The 18,261-nt window shown below is 53.7% G+C and overlaps 1 protein-coding gene across 2 annotated transcripts in view; it reads left to right on the top strand.

Moving 5' to 3' along the window:
• Positions 1-3,948, top strand: part of LOC141998457 (butyrophilin subfamily 1 member A1-like) — a 46,676-nt gene extending 42,728 nt beyond the window's left edge. The window contains exon 11 of one of the 2 annotated variants that reach the window (XM_074971307.1): positions 3,173-3,947. In XM_074971307.1, coding sequence (XP_074827408.1) covers positions 3,173-3,732 — 560 coding nt within the window. In that variant the 3' untranslated portion in view covers positions 3,733-3,947. Of the gene's footprint in view, positions 1-3,172 lie in introns of both variants that reach the window. The other variant, XM_074971308.1, reaches the window with a different exon arrangement.
• Positions 3,949-18,261: the final 14,313 nt, after the last annotated feature.

Genomic DNA, 18,261 nt, shown 5'->3' on the forward strand with positions numbered 1-18,261 from the left:
ACACCGGAGCCCCTGGGGCTCTGGGACGGTCTCTGTGACCATTATCTGCTCTGGGAGACGCCCAGGTGCAGCTGCAGAGGGTCTGTGCCGCCAGCATCGTCCATGGGACAATCGCTCTGGGCAGAGTTCAGGCTGATTTGTGGGGGCGAGATCAGGGGCTCAGGGGGAATTTTTTTACCCAGGGCAAATTAAATAGCAGCTCTGGAGTGTTTCACAGCTGATGTCCTGAGTCTGAAATGCCCGTAACTGCGGTTCTGCGGATGTTGAATGTCACTCACTGCAAGTCACTGAGATTTGGGCTCCTAAGTTGCTGGGACACGTTTGAAATAGAGCTGGGTGTAATTTTGGGGGCAAATAGTTTATTTGCTGCAAAATTATATTTCGGGTCGACAGAAACTATTCGCGAATCCATGTCGAGTTTGCTGAGTAGTTTCAATTAACAGAAAGGTGCCACCGCTTCCCTTCCAGCCTTTAGCCCCGTGGCTGGGCCCTCAGCGGGGAGCCCCCGGTTCCATCCCCCCGTGGGACGCCATGAGGGCTTGAGCTGCTGGGCTCTGGGGGTCTGATGACGTCCCTCTGTGTCTAAACACTGCCCTGGGCACTGGGCCAGAGCGTGGGAGCAAGACTGACTCTGCAGCCCAGTGTGTCGGGCCCCAACCTGGGAGACCCAGAGTCCAGCTCCCCTGCTCCAGTCACCCTGTAATTATTGATCTATAACTCCTGTGACAGGAGGGGTTACGGCCCCTGGCACACCAGTGTCTCAGGCCATGTCTGCCGGGGTTTCCTTGCACCGGTGCAAACCCCCAGGGCAGACTTGCTGTGCAGATGTGAACTGGGATTGGTGCCTGGTGCAGCTTCTCCCAGAGGGAGGGGGCAGGAAGTGGGGAAATGCCCCCTCCCCTCCCCACTGCCCTGGCCTCATTAGCAACAGCCTATTAGTACGCATTTACCCCCCCACCACCAGAATCCTCCACTGCACTGTCGCCCGCTTGAGCCCAACCCAGACCACTGCCCCATGGCGGACAGGCTGGGCCAGGAGAGGGGAGGGGCTGGCTGTGGGGTTTGCCTGACTGGAAGGTGGTGCCCGTGGGGCCCGCCAGCATGGGGAGTCCCAGCTGCGCCCCCTGGGGCAGGGCTCCACCCCCAGTATGTGTGGGGCCAGCACCAACCTGCTCTTAGCGAGAAACCAACCACACATGACCCCAAAGCAAGAGAGATTCCCTGGGGCCTACCTCTCCCTCAGCCCTCTGGCTCCTGCCCATCCCTTACCCTTTTCTCACCCCTGTGCCCACCTGGACCCTGCGTCTATTCTGACCCCTCCTCCTCGTCCCTCCCCTTCTTCCCACCCACTTTCTGCTTCCCTAGACCCCTCTTCCCCCGACTTTGCCTCCCTGCCATGTGCCCCTGCCTTCCACCCACCTCTGCCCCACCGGAAACCCCCCTCCCTTCCCCCCCTGCCCTCCTGGCACCTTCCCCTCTCCCCCAAACATCCTCTGCACCCTGGAGCCCACCCATCACTTCACACCCTCTCTATGTCCTGGCATCCACCTCTCCCCTTTCCCTCCTCTGCTGCCATGTCTCCCACCCCTTCCCTCACTCCCATCTGCGTCCCTGGTGCCTGCCCCTCCCCTCTACCCCCTCTGCCCCCTGATGGCCGTCCCACCCCTCACCCTCTTCTGCTGTCCTGGCTTCTGCCCTTCTTACTCCCCTCAGCCTTCCTGGCACCTGCCTCACTCCCCACCCTCTCTCACCCCTAGCACGCACCCCTTCCCTCACCCCCCTGTGCCCACCCCTCCTCTAGCCCCACTCTGACCCCCTGGCACCTGCCTCTCCCCAATGCCGTCTTCTAACACCTCCCTCTACCCACGTGCCCCTGCCTCTCTCCTCGCCCCTCTCTGCCCCCTGGTGCTTGTCCCTCCCCTCCTCTACCCTCCCTGTGTCTGCCCTTCTGCTCAACCCCCTCAATCCCCCGGCACTTACCCTTTCCCTTACCCCCCGCACCCTTCTGGTGCTGACCCCTTTCCCCTGCCCCCCCAAACACCTGACCCTCCCCTTGTCCCCTTCCTCCCTGATGCCTACCCCCTCACCACCCTCTGCCCCACTGACCTCACTCTCCTCTCGCCCCTCTGCCACCATCATCCATGCCATCTTCTCTTTATTTCTCACTCTTCCCCTCCCCTCGCCCTCTGCCTCCATGACACTTGCACCCCTCACCACCCCTCTCATCCCCTGGTGCCAGCTCCTCCTCTGCCCCAAGTCCCAGCTCTACCCTTGCCCCATCTGCCTCCCTGGTACCTGCCATTTCCTTTGCCCCCTCTGCCCGCCTGGTGCAAGTCCCTTCTCTCGACCCCCTTTAGACCCCTGGTCTCTGCCCTTCCCCTCACCCCAGCACTGGCCCGCCCCTCCCCTCACCCTCTCCTAATCTCTGGGTCCCACCCCTCCCTTCATCCTCCCTCTGCCCCCCTGGTGCCCACATCTCCCTTCACACTCCTCTGCCCCCCTAGGTCCTGCCCTTCTCCACACCCCTCTCTCTGCCCCCTTCTGCTCACCTGCTCCCTCACCCCCCATTCTGCCCCCTGGCACCAGTGCCTGCCCATTTGCTACCCCCCATGGTTCCACCTCCCCACTCCTCATCATCTCACCCCCTGGCAGCTCACCCTCCCCTTGATTTCCCCTCCCCATTGGAGCTCCCCCATTCCCTCACACCCATCTGCCCTGTGGTGCCCGCCCCTTCCCTTGCCCACCGCAGCCCTCTGGGGTCCATCCCCTTCTTCTCCCATGGAGCCCACCTCTCTCCCCACCCCCTGCAGCCCCCAGGATCCTGTCCTTCACCCCCCTCTGTTCTTATGGTGCCTGCCCCTTCCCTTGTCCCCACATTGCCCTTGTGCCTGTCCCTCCCCTCTACCCCTCCCCCTCTACTCCTGTCACCTGCCCCTCCCCTTTCCTCTCCCAGCATCAGCCTCTCCCCTCCCCCGCCCCCAGTGACACCTCCCCACCCCTCCCCCGCTCCTCCTGCCCTTTCCCCCCATCGTCTCCTCACAGGCAGAGGGGCCCTGACTCCCCTCGGGCAACAACCCCCCCCCCAGGGATTAACGGGGACGCAGGTTAATTTCCCTTCGATCCCAGTGACCAGCCCCTGCCCCCGGCCCTGACTCTGTGACTCTCTCCCCAGTGGACGTGACTCTGGATCCAGACACGGCAAATCCCCACCTCGTCCTGTCTGAGGATCGGAAACGTGTGAGAGACGGAGGCAGACGCCAGGATCTGCCCGACAAGCCTGAGAGATTTGATCCTTGTGTCTGTGTCCTGGGCGCTGAGGGGTTCGCGGGCGGGAGGCGTTACTGGGAGGTGGGGGTGGGAGACAAGACGAGATGGACTCTGGGGGTTTGTAGGGAATCTGTGAGCAGGAAGGGGGAGAGCTTTCTCTCCCCTGAGGATGGATACTGGGCCGTGTGGCTGAGGGACGGGGGATACAAGGCCCTCACCTCCCCCTCGACCCCCCTCCCCGTGAGCGTCCGGCCCGGCCGGGTGGGGATTTTCCTGGACTATGAGGCGGGCGAGGTCTCGTTTTACAATGTGACTGACGGGTCCCATCTCTTCACGTTCACTGACACCTTCTCCGGGACGCTCCGCCCTTATTTCTATCCCGGTCTCAACGCTGGGGGTAGAAACGCGGCTCCCCTGATCATCTGCCCGGTCCCGGCTCCGGCCGGGGGGAATCTCGGTCCCTGACAGTGACCCCGCGGCTCAGACCGGCCCCCCCGGCGCTGCTGCTCCTCCCGCCCCCCTGTGGTGGAGGCCGGTTACTGCAGCTACTGGAGTTTTTGTGCTGCCCGGACGCTGCCAGTTTCCCTTTTCCACTGGAGGGTCCAGTCGAAAACCGGACACCTGGCAACCCCCAGCCCTCCCCTTGCCCCGTCCCCTGCCCCAGGGGTAGCAGGTGGTGGGGGATGGGGTCATTCACTCCTGCCAGAATTTTCTACCCCTGTGAACTCTCAAGGTAAAATATGAAAGAAAAAAGATGATTCTAATTTAGAAAATATTATTGTAACAAGGTGTAAATACAAGAATATTTCAATTTACATTTCAACAGTATTTCAAAATCAAGCATCTAAACATATTTTTAGAAATGGAATTATTTACATTTATTTTTGATTCTTCCCTCAAATCTATGTTGAAGTTTAACTTTTCTCAATAACATCATTTGTATTTCAACTGTGGAATTTCAAGAAATCCAGAATATTTGTCTTAACTAAATAAACTATTAAATTGTCAGACGGGGTTGTTCAGTTACAATGTATGTGTGTCATAAACATCACAACTACACACATGTGCAGCTGCTCTCTCTCTCTCTCTCCCCCACCCCGCTTTATTGTCTTGACTGGTTCTCTCTGGAAGGCAGGGCACATACACCCACCTCCTCCACTACACCTTTGAAAATTAATACCTTAAAAATGATAGAATTAATGAAGCAATATATTTAAATTCACTCATACAAGATTATATAATATTCTTTGAAGTTCTGTCAGCATTAATTCACTTTCTAGCTGCATATAATCGTGAATCAAGATATGACCCTTCCTTTCTTTTTCTCACAAAACATGGTCCCCAAACTCAAATGCTGTATTCTTAGATACCAGGGGTTGGCAACCTTTCAGAAGTGGTGTGTCGAGTCTTAATTTAGTCACTCTAATGTAAGGTTTTGCGTGCCAGTCATACATTTTAACGTTTTTAGGAGGTCTCTTTTTATAAGTCAATAATATATAACTAAACTATTGTTGTATGTAAAGTAAATAAGGTTTTTAAAATGTTTAAGAAGCTTCATTTACGATTAATTTAAAATGCAGAGCCCCCCAGACCGGTGGCCAGGACCTGGGCAGTGTGAGTGCCACTGAAAATCAGCTCGCGTGCCGCCTTTGGCACACGTGCCATAGGTTGCCTACCCCTGCGGAATACGAAAACGTCTTCTACAATCTCATTTTTTTGGTTATTTTTCTTTAGAAATATTATTTGCAGGGAATGTACTGTCAGTGTCCACTGTTGATTTCAAAGTACTGCCAGGCTTTCCATGTTCTTGGTTATAAGGACACAACAAATGTAGTTTGATAAAGAAATGGAGAAGGGGTTGTATTCCTTTACTGAATCATCACAAATTAACTTAATTGTAGTAAAGATGCTGGCACTTAATGACACATAACATGACATTTGGTGACATTTTATTGGGAGACCTTTCTTCTCGGCCATAAATCAGTCGAAAGGGTGCTATTTTTGTTGTCATGTGAGGTTTAGAGTACAAAGAAAAGAAAGTTGCTCCAGGAAATTCATCACCATTCCTCTGGGTTCTGTCCACCACCTTCTGGAATGCTCTGTAAAAATAGTGACCAATTGGTCCAATTCCTTGATATTAGCGATTGAACCTAATTTCTTGAAGAGCTGGCTGAGCAGAGTATGAGGGGAGGCACATCACATGGCATTCCTAGGACTACTTTTTGTTTTAAACGTGACGCGTTATGAACATTTTCAATGTAATCATTCAGTTTTGAAGATTTATTCACCGTATGCCATCCATGGCAGACTGCCTGAAACTTACGTTGATTATTTGGAAATAAATACCCTAACATTATCTTGTGATGGATTCATTTGTGTTTTTATCCAGTCTGCTGCTGTCTAAGTGGCATGGTCTGCTGAAGCTATGTGTCACCCGGCCATGATTCTGTAATTAACCATATAGTGAAAATAACACCAAATGTAAACTGTTACCTCGTTATTCAATTCAGAACCTAGATCTGCCAGTGTCTGCTCTGGACAGCCATGTTAATATATAATTTCACATGTCTTCTTCTCCACCTCATGTGCTTTCATAGTTCTAAGTGGAAATTCTTCTACCTATTTTGAAAAATCATCTGTAGCTCTCAGTACATACTGGTATCGCTTCTGGGGTACTGGATATCGCCCGATTAAATCTGCTCTCAGCAATTCCCAGTTTTAACAACCTATGTGCAAGAACACAGGCTAGAGTTCTCATTTGGATCTTTCCTATGACATTTTTATTATAATCCCATCTATAGTAAGCAAAGTAAACATTATAATGTGGTTTCTAGAATGGTTGATGTCTCCACACAGTCAGAATCTAACTTTTGGTGTTTTTCAGAAGTAAGTAAATACAGGACAAATTTCTGCAACTGAGAACTTGCATAAATTCACCTTGCAGGGTCGGCGAGTTATATGGGCCCGTGGTGCTCGTGCTCCAGCAATATTCAGGGCCCGGGAGCCTGGATCCACCAATGTTTGGGGCCAGGTCTCTGCCCCGGCCCCACCTGCTGCCCTCATGGGCCTCCCCTGGAGCGCCCCCGGCCCCGCCAGCTGCTCCGCGCAGTGCTCCCTCACCGGCCACTGCTGGCTACAACACAGGGACCGGCGCGGGCGGCAGGCTGAGGTGGCCGCTGCGCCTGCGGAGGGGGGAGAGGAGGAGGTGCACATGTGATGGCAGCCCCCCCCGGCACCTACTGGGAGACGACTCCAACTCCGAGGAGGCTTCCTGGAGTCTGGACCTGAGCAGCTGGGGCATGGGTCTGTGTTGGACTCGTGCCCCCGCCCGCAGTCACCTCTCCTGCCCCACGCTTGGCAAGGAGATGCCCCATCCCCCACCCCCAGTGATGCTATGGAGAGGGGCAGCAGCAGGGGAGGAGGTGCACAAGTGACAGCAGCCCCCTCCCCCACCTTCTGTCACCCACCACAAGGGAGGCGAGGGGGCTTCCTGGACCTGAGCAGCTGGGGGTTGGGTGAGTGTCGTGACACCCTGCCCTCCACCCCCCGCCCCCACTCCGCAGTTACCACTTCTGCCCCAGGCTGGGCAAGGGGCAGCCCCATCCCCCACTGGACAACAACGAAAAGTGTTTGCTGCCTCCTGAAGAACATCGCAAAAGAAGGGGCGACATTTTGTTTTAATTTTAGAAAGTATTTACTTTTGAGAGCTATTGATCCAAGAGTGCTGGGTTGTTTCTGTATTCAAAAGAGTATGAATAAAGTTGATATTCTTCGTTAAATACATTTTCCTTATGATGGTGATATTGTGGAATAGAGGGAAACTGTTAAACGCTTCCTGTTTCCAGTCCACTTTTACATTATTTTAAAAAAATATAAATCGGCTTACAAGGCAGGTGTGAACGTCCCACTCAGCTCCTCTCTGCATCTTTAGGAGCCTAAATAACTTTGCAAATGTGGCACAGAGACTAAGGGACAGATTTCAGAAGGTCTGCAGACACCTAAAGATGTAGCTTGGCTTCTAGTGGGATTTTCAAAAGCACTTAGGTGCCTAACTCCCATTGGAAGCGAGGTGCTCAGGCACCTTTGAAAATTCCCCTGAACGACTCGGCCAGCTCACCACAGGCTGCTTCCCCCACACAGGGTCCCACCTGGGCACTTGCAATGTTTGGCCTCAACTTTTTTTTATTATTGTGTCAAATTCAGAAAATTGCAGTGGGATTTCAGAATGTTCTAGGGGAGGAGACCTAAGTCCCCTCATTCTAAAGCCTCCCTCGCAGCTTCCCGGAGAAGCCCAGTGGGGTCGGCTCCAGGCCTGGCTTGGGGGGATTCCCAGGTCCCCTCAGGACCAATAACTGCATGGTCTGACTCCCAAAGACAAGCCGAGCCCAGGATCCCAGTGAGTGCGATGGGGCCAGTGAGCAACAGGGAATGTCCTGGCATTTACTGCCTGAGGGACTCATTGCCCATGGCGAGGAGTGAAACAGCCACAGGGGCCAAGAGTGAGAGCGCCAGGCCCTGCTGTACGGGCTGCTTTGTGCTGCCAACTTAGCTGTGTCAGGGAAACTGGTCTCAGCGCAATGGAGGGAGGGGTGGGGATGGGGAGTGGGGAGAGCTGGGGAAGGGGAGGGAGAGCCCAGCCCCAGAGTTGTGTGTGCAAGGGGTCCAGGATGGGCGAATGGGACCTGGGAGCCCAGGAAGCTCCTCAACCCTCTCCACACCTCAGCCTCTTACCTAGCTTATACCCCGCCCTATATTCTTTTATCTTTGCACCTGCCTCCATGCCTGGATGCCCACCCTGACCTATTGCCCTGGGCCTGCAGACTTCTCCTTCCATCCACCCATTAGTGAGCCCCTGAGACCAGCCCTGCTTGGGAGCACCCAGGGCAGGGACCATACAATATGCCCATGAGGGGGCTACAGAAATAATATGGAATAATAGTAACACCAGTAATTCTCCAGGCAGAGTAAAGGCATAAATAAAAGTCAAGAGACCAAGACCAGGTGGGGCAGGGGCCGGGGGAGGACAGAAGGGCTGAAAGCAGAGCTGGGGAAATAATGTGCAGAATGTGACCTGTCCAGTGAGCTCAGTTTCTGTTCCTGTTTGTCAGCTGCCCACACACTGATCACAATTTTCTCACATTTATTTGTTCAAATACATTTGTCATATACATTGATTTCTGTGGGGTTAGTTATGATTGCACACATAGGTCACATGGGATTGTTTCTGTTTCTTGACTGGCTGAATTTAACTCTTAGAAACAGGTTTTTGGTGCAAATATTTGTGATTAATGCTTTGGTGGGGTTCCTTGCCTGATGAAAGTTCTACACATACTTAAGGACCTTGTTGGGTCAGGACCTAAATGTTCAGACATTGCTTCCCAGGAATATTTTATAACATTTAGTAGAAATCCTTTGTTTGCATGGACATTCCTGCCGGCAAGCGCCGTCGATGGAATATGCATGGGATGAATGCAGAAGGGGCAGGAGCTAAAGGGAATTCATGGGGACTCAGGCACCTAACTCACGCAGGCACTTTTGAAAGTCCCACCAGGCTCCAGTCTGCATCTTTAGGAGACTAAATAGCTTTGCAAATCTGGCACAGAGACTAAGGGGCAAAGTTTTGAATGTCTGTAGTCACCTAAAGATGTAGTTAGGCATCTAGTGGGATTTTCAAAAGCACCTAGGTGCCTAACTCCCATTGGAAGCTAAGTGCCCAGGCATCTTTGAAAATTCCACTAGGCGCCTATCTGCATCATAGACATCAAAACACCTTGGAAACTCTGGGCCTAGGTGACTTGCCTAAGGCCACACAGGGAGTCTGTAGCGGAGCAGGGAATTCTGCACCTTACCCTGGAACTCCCTTCAGAGCCGCACCTGAAGCGTCTTAGATCCCCTGAGCTGGGTCAGCACAGGCAGTGGGGTGTTTAATGACTGTTCCCTGTCAGTGTGTTCTGGGGCACACAGGCTCCGCGTCGCTGGTGCCCTGCCTCAGGGCCCGTCTGTCAGACAATAGTTCAATGATGTGCAATAAAAAAGGAGACTCTGACCTCAGAGGCTCCCCTCTGCATTAGAGTGGAAAATAGAGGAGCAGGTATAAATACATGAAAAGATGGGAGTTGCCTGCCAAGTGTGAGGTCAGTCTAATGAGACAATCCAACTAACAGTAGGATACAAAGGGAGGAAACATCACTTTTGTAGTGTTAGTGAGAGTGGCCCATTTCAAACAGTTGACAAGAAAGTGTGAGTAACAGTAGGGGGAAATTAGTATGAGGAAAATTAGGTTTCGGTTTTGTAATGACCCAACCAGCCCTAATTCAGTCTTTATTCAGGCCTAATGTTATGGTGTCCAGTTTGCAAATTAATTCCAGTTCTACAGTTTCACATTGGAGTCTGTTTTGGCTGTAGAAAATGGATTGTGTGATTTGGTCTGGATGAAAGCTGGAGGCATGTAGGTCAGTATAGTAGTCAGTAGGGTGGTGTTTATGTGACCATCGGTTATTAACACTGTAGTGTCGAGGAAGTGGATCTCTTGTGTGGACTGGTCCAGGCTGAGGTTGACGGTGGGGTGGAAATTGTTGAAATCCTGGTGGAATTCCTTAAGGGCCTCCTTCCTACGGGTCCAGATGATGAAGATGTCATCAATGTAGCACAAGTGGAGTAGGAGCGTTAGGGGACGAAAGCTGAGGAAACGTTGTTCTAAGTCAGCCATAAAAATGTGGGCATACTGTGGGGCCATGCGGGTACCCATAGCAATCCTGCTGACTTGAAGGTATAAATTGTCCCCAAATCTGAAATAGTTGTGGGTGAGGACAAAGTCAAGAAATTCAGCCACCAGGTTTGCCGTGATAGTATCGGGGATGCTATTCCTGACGGCTTGTAGTCCATCTGTGTGTGGAATGTTGGTGTAGAGGGCTTCTACATCCATCGTGGCTAGGATGGTGTTTTCAGGAAGATCACCAAAGGATTGTAGTTTCCTCAGGAAGTCAGTGGTGTCTTGAAGATAGCTGGGAGTGTTGGTAGTGTAGGGCCTGAGGAGAGAGTCTACATAGCGAGATAATCCTGCTGTTAGGGTGCCAATGCCTGAGATGATGGGGTGTCCAGGATTCCCAGGATTATGGATTTTGGGTAGCAGATAGAATCCCCCTGGTCAGGGCTCTAGGGGTGTGTCAGTGTAGATTTGTTCCTGTGCTTCTTTAGGGAGTTTCTTGAGCAGATGGTGTAGTTTCTTTTGGTAACCCTCAGTGGGGTCAGAGGGTAATGACCTGTAGAATGTGGTGTCAGAGATTTGTCTAGCAGCCTCTCGTTCATATGCTGACCTATTCATGATGACGACAGCACCTCCTTTGTCAGCCTTTTTGATTATAATGTCAGAGTTGTTCCTGAGACTGTTGATGGCGTTGTGTTCGGTACGGCTGAGGTTATGGGTCAAGTGATGCTGCTTTTCCACAATTTCAGCCCATGCACGTCGGAAGAAGCACTCTGTGTAGAAGTCCAGTCTGTTGTTTCGACCTTCAGGAGGAGTCCACGCAGAATCTTTCTGTAGTGTTGGTAGGAAGCTTTCTGTGGGTTAGTGTGTGGTTAGAATACCCTGGGAATGGTGGGTAGAGCTAGTAATTAACTAGGGTGTCTTGATAACTTTTCCCCTTAATTTTGAAATGCTGTTTTTCTCCCTTGTTCTCACTGGACTGAGCCTATTTTCTTGGAAAAAAATAATGTGGCCAGATGAAACAATAGCCGATAAAATCACATTGTTAGTTTCCCTCTGCTCCTTCCTCTTCAGTTACCTGGGGTGTGCCACATTCACCTGAAAGCTGCAGCCTGAGGCTTATCTGGCACCTGGCTTGGGCTGGGGTTTGCACTTCAGCCTCGGGAGCAGGAGAACTTGCAGGGTCTCTGCAGAGTCACTCGGAGCAGCCCCAGGGCTGTTGTTACTTTCTGACATTTTCATTTTCAGGGGCAGGATGGCGGAAACCCAGAGGAGATTTAACAGACAAGACAGAACTCTGTGAGCTCACCTCAGTGTCTCCCTGTAACAATAACCCAGGGGGTCGCGAGGCCCCTAACAACGCACAGTGCACTCAGGGCCCGTGCAACCCTTAGGCGAACTAGGCGATCGCCTGGGGCGCCAAGATTTGGGGGCGCCAAAAAGCGGTGCCCCCCAATTTTTTTTTTACTTTTTAACTTGTCTTCTCTCCAAGGAGCAGGGCCGCTGCTTGGCTGCTGCGCAGCACACTGAGCCGGGGGACGGACCGGCGGGGAGGGGCGGGGTGGGCCCAGCTTTCACTGCGGCGGGCGGGGCAGCACCGTGGGCAGTAGCAGATTTACCATGGCGCCAGCTATGGCGCTGGGCCCACACTCCGAAGGGGCCCCAGCGGCCGCTCTTCTCCGTCCTGTGCTCTCCCCTGCTGGGGCAGAATCTTGGTGCTGCGGCTCCCGGGGCTCTGTCCTGCTTCAACAGGGCAGGCTGTGCCGGCCGCCAAGCTCCCCCGTCCCCCGCCTCTTCCCCAGCATGCTGGGTTCCCGCCTCCCCCCTCACTCCCTCTCCCTCCCTGCCACCCATCAGCTGTTGCCTGCGAGAGGGAGAGGGAGGAAGCGGAGAAGAGGCAGGAGTGGGGCCTTGGGGAAAGCGGTGGAATTGGGACATATCCCCTCCACCCCCCTGCCATGAGCCACTCTGCCCTGACCCCTCCACCCCCCAGGCCTCTGTCCTGACTTCTGCACGCCCTCACACACACACAGCCCTCTGCCCTGATTCCTCCACCCCCCAGGCCTCTGCCCTGACTCCTGCACCTTCCCCCACAACCTCATGATCCCAGCCCCTGACTCCTGCACTCCCTCACACACACCCAGCCCTCTGCCCTGACCCCTGCACCCCTCCCACACCCTCCATGACCCCAGTCTTGACTCCTGCACCCCCTCACACACCCCCATACCTCTGCCCTGACTCCTGCACCCCTCCAGAACCCCAGCCCTGACTCCTGCACCCCCACATATACCCAGCCCCCCACCTCATGCCCTGACTCCTGCACATCCCCACCACCACCCTGAGCACCAAATGGGAGCTCCTGAACCCAGCCCCCCACATACCCACCTGCACCCCTCGCACCGAATGGGAGCTGCCCCAGGGAAGTGCTCCACACCCCAACCTCCAGTCCCAGCCCTGAGCCCCCTCCCTCATTCTAGCTCCTGGCCAGACCCTGCACCCCAACCCCCAGTCTGCTCCTGCACCCTAACTCCCTCCCAGACCCTGCACTCCCACCGTCAGCTCGGTGCAGAGAGAGACGAAGAGGATGGGCTAGAACCAGGGAGAAGGTAGGTACCAGCTCTATGTGGGCAGGGGTGAGGGAGGGATCCTGTTTACCCCCTCCCCAGCCCTGCTGCGTTTGCAGTTTACTCCCGGCCCCTCCCTTGCTCCAAGGACCAACCCTAGCTCGCACCCCACTGTGCTTTTGCCTCCGGCCCCTGCCTTGCCCCAGTCAGCAGGGACTAATCCTGCCGCCATGACCCACTGTGCTCATCTTGCCCCTGACCCCTGCCTCGCTCCAGCTGGGGACCAATCCTTCCCCCCCACCATGCCCAGCTGTCAGAGTGGATAAAAATCAATGACTTTAAAAAAAAACTTAAAAATTGGATTTTTCAAATTTAAATCGGATTTTTGAGGGAAAAAACTATCTAAAGATAGTTTTAATTAAGATACATTATATCATGGGATAGGGATTATAAATTCTAATTCTATAGTATGAGACAATATATTAATGTAATGTTTAAGAAAAGTTTCGTAAATGAGTTCTAATAGTTCATGGATTAGGGACCCAATCTTATGGGGTTCCAGGGGCTTCTGTATAGATTATTTAAGTTAATTTTTCTATCTATCCAATGGGACTCAGTGCTCAGTCTAGAAAATACCATCAGAGATGCTTAGTTTTGCAGTTCTCAAACTGTGGATTTGTGTCTCCAGAGGTAACATGCTTGTTAACAGCAAAAATGTTTTAAAATAAATAAATAATGTATAGCGGTGAGAAATAACAGACCTCAACTCTATTGTCCCTCTGCAAATTTGTGTACACAGGGTCAACCCCTTACCTCTCTTTAAAAGTGAAAAGTTTCAAAAAGTTCAATGAATAGAAGATTGTTTGGGGCGGAATAGATCTGGACAAGGAGAAGAAGTCTGGAGATAAATGTGAGAAGTGAGGGACATACGCTTTTTTATTAAAATATTATGTTTGCTGTTGAAGAAAAAAATACTTAACATTGTTGTTTTAGTTAAATAAAACAATTTAAACGTCTGTCTGGTGGTGTTCTCCTCCTAATACAGCCTGGCAAGAAAATCCTCCAAATATTCATGATTAACCTCTTGAATTGGAGATAGTTCACCTCCCAATGACTTCATAAATATCTGCTTCAATTATCTTTGATAAATGAAATAACCAAACAATCATTCATTTTCTGATATAGCTGTAAAACTCATCTGAAAAGTTTTCAAAATAAATCACGGTTTACAAATGTATAGTGCTTGCCTTCTAAAAATGAAACCTACATCTGTCTCTGAGTTGTGAAGAATATGTATTAAGGTTATAACAACCAACAAGAATGCACTTTTATGTAGAAACCCATGATTAAATCAAGTCTTCCTAACTAGTGATTTAAGTCATGATTTAAATCAAATCTACCCTGCCCGCTGTGCTCTTGCCCCTGGCCTCTTCATTCCCCAGGGAGGCCCACAAATATGTTTGGCACCGGGCTCACAAAAAGTTAATCCGGCCCTGGGGGAGCCAGGCCAGCCCCCTCCGGGGCAGGGAGCATGGGGTCCGGCCTGCTCTGGGGCAGAGCACAGCCCCCACGGGCCCGTGAGGTGGGACAGGCTCATCCCCCTAAGGCGGGACTGTTCATGGAGCAGGGCCGTGGCGAGACCAGATGGGAGCTGCAGGCAAGTGCTAGGGGGATGGAGCGGGATTCCTTGCCCAAAGCCTGAGGGTACCTGGGTACCTGCCGCTGCCTCCCCGTGTGCCCCCCGCAGCCTTCCTGCTGGTGCCCCAGCTCCCCATAGCGAGCAGCCTCGGAGACCCCTGCCTGCCCCCTTATTCTACATTTAGCCCAGGACATTTTTAAATTTCTTGGGGCAGTTTACCCATCTCAGGATTTCTATGGGAAGTGCTCACCTGGAGTCACAGCTGGTCAATGCAGAGACAAGCAGGCATCATGAGGCATTATAGTTACCAAACATGGAAACCTCCCTCTCTGGGTACCCAGAATGTGTGTGTGTGTGTGTGTGTGTGTGTGACGTCGTTTTCCTCATTGCGCGCGGCCGTCACCCGTTCTGACAGGCTGGTTATCGTGCTACGTTGACTCGTTTTCGGAGGTTGTCGACTGAGGCTCACGATGTCTGTGGAGTTGTTTCAGATCTCAGACTCTGGCAAGTGCTGCTGCATCACTTCGCGAATACGTTGTGTCCATTGTGTGGGTATGTTCAGTATTTGAGTGTGTATGTTTACGTGCCGATATGCGTGTGTTGTTGACATTTGTCATATTGATATTGTCATTGCCACTTTGTACCGTAGTGAAGCAGTACACGGGGAAGGGAAACAAGGGGGAAGGGGGGGCACAAGGTGGAAGTTTCGCCTAGGGCGCAAAATATCCTTGCACCGGCCCTGAGTGCAATACACAGGTGATGGGATGTGTGCAAGGGCCAGATCCAACGGCCAGTGGGAATCTGACCATTGACTGCAAGGGGCGCCGGGTCAGGCTCCAAGGCCCGGAGAGTCTCAGACAGGCCAGAGCTCACTGATAGAAATGTGGGGCTGGAAGGGCTCCGGAGAAATCACCACATCCAGCCCTGTGCGCTGAGGCAGGGCTCAGTAAACCGGACTGCTAGGGCTTCACCCTGGTCTCTGGGGGGTGTGGGGGGAGAAGGGGGTTAAGCATCCTCAGACCATGCTTCATCCAGACCTTATTTTGTGGGTTTTTACAGCTCTGAACTTCACAGACTGACTCTTTAGCTCCAGCTGTAGAGACTTGTGCTAGGCGCTGTAGGTCCCCACTTCAATCCCCAGTGAGTGTTGGGGTGGGGTAGACTGTTCCTGCCTGTGGGGCAGGGGATATGCGCTCCCTTCCAGCCTTCCAGCAATACACATCAGATTGGTTCATATTCTTCCCCCTTTCTCCATTGCCCCCGTTCTCCGATGCCTTCTCCTCACCTCCCTCCATTCCTTCTCTCCTGCCTTCTCCCTGTCCTTCCCCCTCTTTTGCTCTCCTTCAGTTTCACTTTCCTGTTTTCTCCCCCTCCCCGTCCTGGCTCCTCCTTTTTCTTCTTCTCCTTCTGTGGCTGGGACTAGCAGATACTTGCAGGCGGCCCCTCCCAGTGTCAGCACAAGCCCACACTGCAGAGCCGAGGGCAGGGAGAACAGATACTCAGCCGGCTGCCATGGCCGCTGCAGCTACAGCCGGGGAAATACAAGATGAAGCTATTTGCTCCATCTGCCTGGGGTATCTGACGGAGCCGGTGACTATCGCGTGTGGGCACAACTTCTGCCGAGCCTGCGTCACCCAGTACAGTGAGGAGAAGGGAACGGAGGGGGAGGTTTCTGTATTTGGTAACTATAATGCCTCATGGTGCCCTGACCTGTCCCCAGTGCAGAGCCCAGTTCCAGAAAAGGGAGTTCCAAATCAACACACAGTTGAACAACATCACACAAAAGATCAAACAACTGGGGTTAAAATCATCGGATGCATTCAGTGAGCTGTAGCTCATGAAAGCTTATGCTCAAATAAATTTGTTAGTCTCTAAGGTGCCACAAGTCCTCCTTTTCTTTTTGCGAATACAGACGAACATGGCTGCTACTCTGAAACCTGCTCACTGAGTGAGACTCACTCACAAGAGTGTGACCCTGTCACAACGTCTGAGCGTGAGCTGCCCCCATCCAAACCCCTCCCCACAACCCCAGCACGGAAACCGGGGGCAAAGGCAGAAACCTGACCACAAGGAGGGACAGAGAGGAAACTAAGGCCGAGGAGAGGGGGAGTGGGAAGGTTCAGTGAGCTCGGTCTGTGATAGTTGAACTGGCCCTTTCATCCTACCCCCGCCCTCCTCTCTTCCCACGCCCCACCCCCAGCAGGGGGCAGTGGAAGGGGCCAAGCTGGGTGTGTCTGTCCTGGCTGATGGAGGCTGCGCAGTGGGTGCCGGCTGCAGGGCCAGGATCTCAGGGCTCCGGGGAGCAGGAACCCCAGGCTGTGGGGGAAGCAGCTTCCTCTCTGTGGCTGGCTGGAGCCAGCACATCCCTGCTCCCCTCCCCCCTCGCTGCCCCCAGCCCAGCACAGTCTGTGCCCACTGGACCCTGAACACGGCTGGGCTCTGGGCCATTCCACAGCCCTGGCCCCTGAGCCTGTCGGGATCCTGAGCCAGTCACCTCCGTGCCTCCTTCTAGGGGATCACCAGCCCCTGGGGAGCCTCCTGTCACCCCCCCCGGAAACCCCATCCTGGGCAGGGTCCCAGGCCCTGAGTCACTCGCTGGCTGCTCCCGGCTGGCCAGGCCCAGGGTCTCCAGCAGGGCCCTTGGTGCTGGCACCGCACTGGCTGCCAGAGCTCCCAGCCCCTGGCCCAGCCCGGCCTGTTGTCCCAGCGCCAACCCCTCCCCTGCGGGTGGGGGGGGACCCTGCTGCTCTCAATGGCTGAGCCCCCCCCTCTGCCGCGGCCTCTGGTGCTGCGCTCGCAGGCTCAGCCCGTGCCAGGGCCAATGCGGCGCTGCTGGGGCTGCTCCTCCCTCGGCACCTGGGTTCTCTGTGTCTGGGGCAAGTGGCCGGGCGAGTGGGCAGGGACCTGCTCAGAGACACACGCCCTGTGCTGCACCCAGAGGGCAGAGACCAGCCAGGGCTGGGCAGCAACGTGCCACCGCGCTGGGATTAACCCTTTCCTTCCACACACCCCAGTAGCCCCGGCCAGTCAGTGCCACTCGACTGCCCGCGCTCTGACCCCAGGGACCCGGGTCTGGCAGCTCGGGAGAGTCACTGGGTGAATGTGTGGGGCAGAGTAACCAGGGATCCCTGCACCCCCAGAGTCCCCGTGTGCAATGGGGAAGGCCCCGCGCTGTCATGCAGCCCTTCGGGGCTGGGCAGTGAGTGTTATTATTGGTATAGTGCCCACGAGTGAGCCAGGCACTGCAGAGACAGAACAAGGGGCTGCCAGCCCCACAGGGCTCCTGGTCTGAGTGCAGACAAGGCCCAGCAAGGGCAGCAGCAAGAACTGAGGGAGGGGACACGAGGGTCCCGTTGTGGGGCCAGCCACTCCCTGAGCCCACCCTGTGCCTGTCTTCTGGGTGTGATAGACAGTATTGTAGTGACCCTGATGGCTCCATGCTGGGCCCTGGGTCACCCCCCAGGGAACAGGACAGGGCAGAGGCAGCCTGAGGTCAGGGGGAGCTGGAGGCTGTGGGGGAGTGGGAGCAGCCTGGGAGCTGGGACAGGGTCACTGGAAGCCAGGTGGGTGGCCCAAAATCTGGTATTTGCTCCAGCTTCCCACTCTGTGATGCAGGCTCTGTTGGGGTCAGATGCTGTGGTGAGGGGCCCACACAGACAGACTGAAGAGAGTGAGGGTCTGTCTGCATGGGGAAGGGGCAGCAGTTCTGTTAAATGGGTTCCAGTTTTGTAGACTCATCATGGGGTGGCGCCCTCACATATCACCCTCAGCCGCTTCAGGGTGTCTTGGCAAGCAACTTGCCTAAGTTTACCCTCTTCGGCACTCCTTAAATTATGTCTCACAGTCTAAAAGATGTGAGAGAAAAAGTCCTCTGCTGGGGTCCACTCTGAGTCCAAGTAAACCCCAAAATAAAATCTTTTCCCTCACTCTGCTCCAGCCTCCCGCTCTCACTCAAGCTCCTCACTGTCTTCAAGTCTGGAGCCCTCAGTCCTCCTTCCCGGAGCTGGGCTTGGATTAGTTTCCATCGTGGAATCAGATGACTCCAGCCCTCCTTCCTGGAGCTGGGGTCATTTCAGACTGTGCCT

The sequence above is a fragment of the Natator depressus genome, chromosome 14 (assembly GCF_965152275.1).
Source record: "Natator depressus isolate rNatDep1 chromosome 14, rNatDep2.hap1, whole genome shotgun sequence".
Taxonomy (NCBI): Eukaryota; Metazoa; Chordata; order Testudines; family Cheloniidae; genus Natator; species Natator depressus.